This window comes from Leucoraja erinacea, chromosome 40, assembly GCF_028641065.1.
Source record: "Leucoraja erinacea ecotype New England chromosome 40, Leri_hhj_1, whole genome shotgun sequence".
In the NCBI taxonomy this organism is placed as follows: Eukaryota; Metazoa; Chordata; class Chondrichthyes; order Rajiformes; family Rajidae; genus Leucoraja; species Leucoraja erinaceus.
This window is the reverse complement of record NC_073416.1, coordinates 4867560-4875236: the sequence shown is the minus strand read 5'-3', so window position 1 is coordinate 4875236 and position 7677 is coordinate 4867560. Positions and strand designations below refer to the sequence as shown.

The 7677-nt window shown below is 40.5% G+C and overlaps 1 protein-coding gene across 11 annotated transcripts in view; it reads right to left on the bottom strand.

Annotated features, from left to right (window-relative positions):
* Nucleotides 1-4264: 4264 nt before the first annotated feature.
* Nucleotides 4265-7677, bottom strand: part of kmt2d (lysine (K)-specific methyltransferase 2D) — a 133672-nt gene continuing 130259 nt past the window's right edge. For all 11 annotated transcript variants that reach the window (XM_055664509.1, XM_055664512.1, XM_055664508.1 and 8 more), the window contains one exon: nt 4265-7124. In XM_055664509.1, the coding sequence (XP_055520484.1) occupies nt 7032-7124 (93 nt within the window). In that variant the 3' untranslated portion in view covers nt 4265-7031. The remainder of the gene's footprint in view (nt 7125-7677) is intronic.

The following is a 7677-nucleotide window of genomic DNA, read 5'->3' as shown; positions in this document are numbered from 1 at the left end:
TTTCCTGAACATGCAATTTTCCCGCAGGCACAAATGTTGCTCAACAGATGGAGAAATCAACATTCGATGTATTTAATGTACAACTGTTCCCAAAATATTACTATTACCCAGAGGTTACTGTTTTAAAATCAATTAAGAATACAAAACTTTGGGTTTTAAAGCCTTGTATAACATCTCACTGCTGATTTATATGGAATTTGACCCAAGAGTAAATGTAATATTAGTTGCAGGAAATGTAGTGGCATGTTGGAGACCTTTGAAATGAATGAAATTCAGAATACTTAAATTAAACTGTATACATTTTAAGACCACAATTTAATTAGTGTTAAAGTAATACTTATTAGCAATAGGAGACACATGAAACTGCAGATGTTGAAAACCTGAGCAAAACTAGCTCGAGCAACTCAGGTTTGTAGGTTACACAAAAAAGCTGGAGAAACTCAGCGGGTGCAGCAGCATCTATGGAGCGAAGGAAATAGGCAGTTAATTGGCTTGAGTTTGTATACCTGGCATAAGTGTAAAATTGACCCCTAGTGTGTGCAGGTGCAATGTGCGGATCTCTGGTCAGTGCTGACTCGGTGGGCCGAAGGGCCTGTTTCCACGCTGTATCTCTAAACTAAACTAAAGCTAAGTTGACAGCCTGAGAACCATTTAATTGCTTCCAAGTAAAACAAAATAATGCTGGAGGAACTCGGTGGGTCAGGCAATATCTGGGGAGGGAATGAACGGGTGATGTTTTGGGTCGGGGCACTTCACTCATTCTGTCCATTCCTTCCCAATAGACAATAAACAATAGGTGCAGGAGTAGGCCATTCAGCCCTTCGAGCCAGCACGGCCATTCAATGTGATCATGGCTGATCATCCCCAATCAGTACCCTGTTCCTGCCTACTCCCCACATCCCCTGACTCCACTATCTTTAAGAGCCCTATCTAGCTCTCTCATAGAAACATAGAAACATAGAAATTAGGTGCAGGAGTAGGCCATTCGGCCCTTCGAGCCTGCACCGCCATTCAATATGATCATGGCTGATCATCCAACTCAGATACAGTGCAGAAACAGGCCCTTCGGCACACTGTCCGCACCAGCCAACGATCCCACAACATTAACAATATCCTACACATACTGGGGACTCTTGAAAGTGCTTTCTCTTGAAAGCATCCAGAGAACCTGCCTCCACCGCCCTCTGAAGCAGAGAATTCCACAGACTCACCACTCTCTGTGAGAAAAAGTGTTTCATCGTCTCCGTTCTAAATGGCTTACTTCTTATTCTTAAACTGTGACCCCTGGTTCTGGACTCCCCCAACATCGGGAACATGTTTCCTGCCTCTAGCGTGTCCAAGCCCTGATTACAATCGAGCCATTCACAGTGTACAGATACGTGATAAAGAGAATAACGTGAATAACATTTAGTGCAAGATAAAGTCCAGTAAAGCCCGATCAAAGATAGTCCGAGGGCCTCCATTGAGGTAGATCGGTCAGGACCGCTCTCTAGTTGTTGGTAGGATGGTTCAGTTGCCTGATAACAGCTTGCACTCTGTGCACCTTCCAATTCAAGTGCAGGATTGACAAATTGCAGTTTCTTACCCAGATGCATCTCTCAAAAACGACACCAACAAGTTAATAGTAGATAGATTAATTTGGCAAATAAATGTTGTTCAGATCATTGTTGTGGGAGAGTACAATAAAATCTTGTAGAAAATGCGATAATATTTTGCGCTTCAAGTCTTTCATACATTCCGGATTACAATTGATATTTAAGATTTGCCACAGGGCTTTATTTGTTTCAACATGGGGGTGGTGAACCGCCTTCTTACGACTGCTTCAGGCCTTTTGGTGATGTGCTCCCACAGTGATGTTGGGCAGGGAGTTCCATGCTTTGGACGATACCCCAGTAAACATATTTCACTCAGGATATTGTGTGACTTGGAGAGGAATGTGCAGGGATGGTGTTCCCATGTACCTGTTACTCTTGTGTGTCTTGGTGGTAGAGATTGGGAAGTGGGAGTATCCCGCGGGAGCAAGCACATCGCATTATAAACATGGTACACACTGCAGCCATTGTGTGCCAGTGCTGAAGGGAATGAATGCTGAGGGTGCTTTCATCCAAATCATTTACACAAATATGCTTTTTAATCCCCCCCCCTCCTCCCCGATGTTTTTTGCTTAATGACATTTCAGTGAATAGATTTTAGCAGTAGCTGCAATTATGCACAGCACAACAATATCTTTTGATTGCATTTGTAAAAGGCCACATGGGTAACTCGAAATTTACATTGAAGAAGCATTTGGACAGAGACTTGGAGGCAGTGGTGGACTGGGTCTAAAAATATTGGTTCATCAGGGGCCCACTTGCCAGGTGGGCAAGCTGACACCCTGGCCAGTCCGCCACTGCTTGGAGGCAAGGAACAGAAGGATACGGTCCTATTGAGTTAAATGGGATTAGTGTGGATGGGCAAAATGGTCAGCACTGATGTGGTGGGCTGAAGGGGCTGTTTAAAAAAAATCAAAGATAGACACAAAATGTCAGGGTTACTCAGTGGAATATGCTTCTCTGAATAGAAGGAATGGGTGATGTTTCGGGTCGACCCCCAACTTCAGATTGTTTCTGTGCTGTGTTAGACTTGCGTTAGTTTTTGTAATAACAAAACTATCAAGCAGTGTGTTCTGATTCCTTATTTATATTTTATTTTAATTACCCCCTTCAAAAAGGTAATGATCCCGTTTTGTTTTATGTAACCTTTATGAGCAATTTATTGCCCCATGACATTGCAGTCGAGGTTTCAGAGCCAGGAGAATAGATTAAGTTGTGCTCCTGTCCAGATGCAAGCCAGCTGTGTGCCAGTGTTCTTTTCCAGTCCTGCAGATTCCTTGTTGAAGGCAAAATCTATATTGCATGCAATTCAAATGCTACATCAATAAGCTCTGATGGGCTGCAAGCTTAGATTTGCCACAGCCAGAATACAGCATCTGGTATGTACTGAAGTTTCTGTCAAGTGTACAGTCATGCAGTACTACTCGTCTATGCCAACAAAGATACCCATCTAAGTTAGTCCCATTCATCTGCGTTCAACCCATAACCCCCTAAACATTTCCCATTCACATATAAATGTTGTTATCTGGTTCAATCACTTCCTCTAGTTCCCACCAGCCTCTGTAAAGTTGCCATTAATTAAATATTTCCCTCTCACCTTAATCAATTCCCTCTACTATTTGATTCCCCAACCCTGGGAAAAAAAAACTCTGGGAATTCCCTGCCACAGAGGGCAGTGGAGGCCAAGTCACTGGATGGATTTAAGAGAGTGTTAGATAGAGCTCTAGGGGCTAGTGGAATCAAGGGATATGGGGAGAAGGCAGGCACGAGTTATTGATTGGGGACGATCAGCCATGATAACAATGAATGGCAGTGCTGGCTCGAAGGGCCGAATGGCCTCCTCCTGCACCCATTTTCTATGTAACTATTTATGTAGCTGATGCAGGTAAGTGGCTCCAGTCATTTCAAAACAGATGGAAAAGGTGAAAAATAATTCAGGTAATTTAAATCAAACTAGGTATCAAATTGAATATTTTAATCTCATTTTTATTTTTTGAACATTTGCAAATGGAAGCATCTTTGCGCTTTACAATCAATCAGCTAGGAGCCAGCTTCAGAGACCGAGTTGCCAGTGAATAACCTTCTATAAGTTTAGCTGGTAGGTGAACACCAAGTGGATGGTGTCCTGATCTCCACCAATGTATCCACCATCAATACTAAATACCACTAAGGACATTTTTCACATGACAGCTAATCTCAAGTCCATTCACCACTCAAAAGAGATTGTCCCTTGAAGTTTATTTAGTGTTGGTGGGGTTACCAAACCACACATTATGCAACTGGACAAGAATCGGGTTCAGATACACAAATCCAGAAATTAAAACTATTTCTGCGGAAAATAATTCAAGTGGTGAGAAAAGTCTTTGGTGCCACTGCTAGGTTGTTATTCTAAGACAGAAACATTTGCCGTGAATAGTTGCAAGAGTCCATTCTCCAAAAAACGAAACAAATCCTTACAAATATTCTTATATCATCGTTTCCTCCATAACTCCTTGCAATCACATAATTGTATTGCTGCTTTATGAAGGAGTTATCACAGATAGATAGTCAAGACCTTTAAGTGGTGTGACGTATGGAAATATAAGAAACAAGCACAATATAACCAAGACTCTTCACTGTTGCAATCCAACATCTCATGATAACTTGAGACCAATAAATGTAATCCAAGGATGTTTTTATTTCAAACAATTTTAATGCAGTAAATTCACCTCTGTAGGAACAATGTCCCTATTTATCATACAGTAATGCAAAGATGCTACATTTTGTATTTAAAAAAGGTTTGTACAATCTAGCCAACATGATCATTAACGGTCTCTACATGTACCAGGGATGTACAGAATAAGCTTATTCCTGCAGGAGATTTAATACATAGAGCAAGAAACATCTTGGCTCTTTTGACATAAATTATATACAATTCAACTTATGTTCAGTACAAAAAAAACATGCCACATACAATAAAAAAGGATAATTTTAATTCATTACCAGTGACAACATTTGCTGTACAGAATGCACACAACACAAACAAAAAAAACCCTTTCATATTCTAGAAGTTTATTTTGTCATTAAAAAATACTCAAATCTCTGCTTTTGTTTTTGCCCCAATTGCAAGGATAAAATGCACCACAAAATACCTAGCTCAGAGTGTAAACAGTATGAACAAGGCTTTACTGCAAACAGGACATTTTCATGTGTTAACTGAACACGTTCCAACAAATACATGATGTGACTGCAACCTCCCCTGCTTAGGGATGGAGGATCTCACAATGCATTCGGGCTCTGCGGACATCTTCAGTTAACATGAAAGAGCCCCATTTTTAAATTAGATTCTTCCATTAAAAGTCACCCGGCCCCTATCAGTTGAAGAGGGGGTGAAATCAGCTTTTATTATAAAAACAGTAAAACACTGTAAGCTTAAATTTATCTAACATGATCTACATTACCTAGAATCTTCTCATTGCATGCTAATGTCTTCCCTGCTTCAATCCAACCAGCAGCTATTTTATATCACCAATACCAACCGTTCATTTGTACGAATGAGAATCTGATCCAGTGGTTTCTGCTTTGGAGATTTCTACAAGTTTGTATTTACATTTTTACAGTTGCAGCGTGGAGAAGATGCAGTGGGGGAAGCAGCTTTCACGAATCGCGCCAATAAAAAAAATCTCCCCCATCCAGACCTATCCTACTGTTCCGAATAAAATTCACACTTTTATATATATATTACAGGAACAAAACTACAGTAAAATGACTTGTGGAATCAAGTAGGTAAGAAATCCTTCAGTGCAAGTCTCCTCTGCAAGAGATTTCAGAGAGAGTCCGTTTGTGCGTTGAACCAAATGCCTTAACAATTTGCCCGTTTGATACTGACTGATCAGGATCAAGGAGGCCTCGGACCAAGTCTTCTTTGTGCCACCTTCCTTTTCACTATATTTTGCTCAGCAACTGAGGACTTAGAATTGATGTGATCCGTCCCCACTGTCCTCCTTGAAATCCCTCTGAATTATTCTAGTTTTAAAATAATATGAATTGTGTGATGGAAGAAATTCTCATCAATCATGAAAATATGCGTTGTCAGGTCGACAGTTTAAAAGGGATCGTCAAGAGGAAAAGGATTGAAAGCTGGTCAATTTATTTTGATCCTTTGTTTTCAACTGACTGTTACAGGTGGACCTTAACAGTAACAGTATTATTATTGTGCCAGCCCAAGTGTCCCCATTAATGAAATTCACTTCCAGTAACTTCCCAACACAGAACCATTAAAACTGGTCCTAGTGAGACCTTACCAACGTGGATTGTCTTTCAAAAAGTCTCTTTTGCACATTTATTTTTGAATAACCGTGTGTAAAAGATGAACATTTCTTATATGGTCACTTAGATCGTACACACTGCGACCAACATGGATGGATGTTTACATTTCTCTGTTTCTATCACGCTACTTCGGTACTTTTTTCCCCCAAGATATTGGTCAAAAATTGAGTTTATTTCCTTTGAAATAAATAATCTGGTGATAATAACACACAAAATGGGTATGTTACTTCAAAAATCAAAGATTTTGAAGTAGTAATCAGAAATGTTTACAAACAAAATAAAAATATCCCACACTGATTCCCTGGGATACAATTAGGGCAAATAGTATGCGAAATCCAACATACTAATGCAGTTCAATTTATCACACCCAAGGGACACTATCTCTTTAAAACTCTAGTGTTTTTAGGAGTGCTGTTCATTACATTGCTGCCTTGGTTTCATAATCAATCCGCTCCCACAAAAGTGTTTATTTTACATCAACCCTGCAATATTCAAATATTCTTTAAAAAAAACCGTAATGGATGAAAATGCAATTCCCTTTGACTTTGATATGTACCACACCTCTGTCTAACATCAGAGACCACTTCCAGCAGAGTTAGGAAAGATATAGACTTTTCAATCCCAGTCTTCCCTCCTTTGGCTGAATTTCATTAGAAATATAATCTTTCCTATAGATTAAGTCCCATCAGAAAAGGGCTGCACAGCTGAGAGATTCTCATTCTCACTCTCTCTCTCTCTCTCTCTTTCTCTCTCTCGCAGGAACTAGACAAAAGAAAATCCAGAGATTACATTCAGAAGCAACCCATAGACCTGGCAGAAAACGCAGTCACTGGCTGTGCATCTTAGTATCTTTGTACACCTGCTCAGTCCATTTGTTTTAGTAACTCATTGTTTGCTAAATGTTGTTAAAAGGTTCTGCACATCTGATCACTACACGAACTCCCAACCACAGATATACTCCCATCATGGATCGCAGTAAATACTTCATTGTGAACTAGTGGGAATTCTTCCCATCTTCATGAAGGAGGATCTGTCAGAACGATTTATCCAAGTATAGCAGATGTTGACTAGAGTTGTGAACCATCTGAAATTATTGTGAATTCTGAGTCAGCTAAACTTGCTCGGGTTGCCTTAGTTCATCCATTTTCTGCAGTTGAGAGCTCCACAATGGCATGGAATCTTGTGCTGATCATCTTCAAAATCAAACTTATAGTCATATGTCAACTGAAGGAAGAAAAATCATTATTAATGCAGGAACTATTTACTGAACAATCAACATTCAGAGTGTACACAAAGGAGAAGGCCAAATGGCTCCTCAGCCAGTTCTATCAATCAATAAGATTATGGCTGATCTGCTCTGCATTCTTGTCTATCTGTGGTAAGCAAATGAATGAAAGGTTACCAAGTATCTATTTCCCTCCGTCTTAGAAATATTCTAAGATGACCATTTCCACCAAAATGGAAACAAAGGATGATACGCTGGATGTGGAGGCTAGTGGGGGGGAAGACCAAGGGAACTCTTTTGATGTTGTCTTTGGTGAGGGCAGGAGGCAGAGGAAGCAGACGTCTGGGAAAAAGATGAAATGCCAGCGAGGGCTCCATCAACCATGGTGGAGGGGAACCCACGTTTCCCGAAACAGGATACTTCAGAACTCCTGGAACGGAAAGCCTCACCTCGGCTTTGTCCTGCCCCTCCTCTCTTCAAGCTTTCTTTCCCTCCCCTCCACAATCAATTCGAAGAAGGGTCTCGACCCGAAACGTCACCTATCCATGTTCT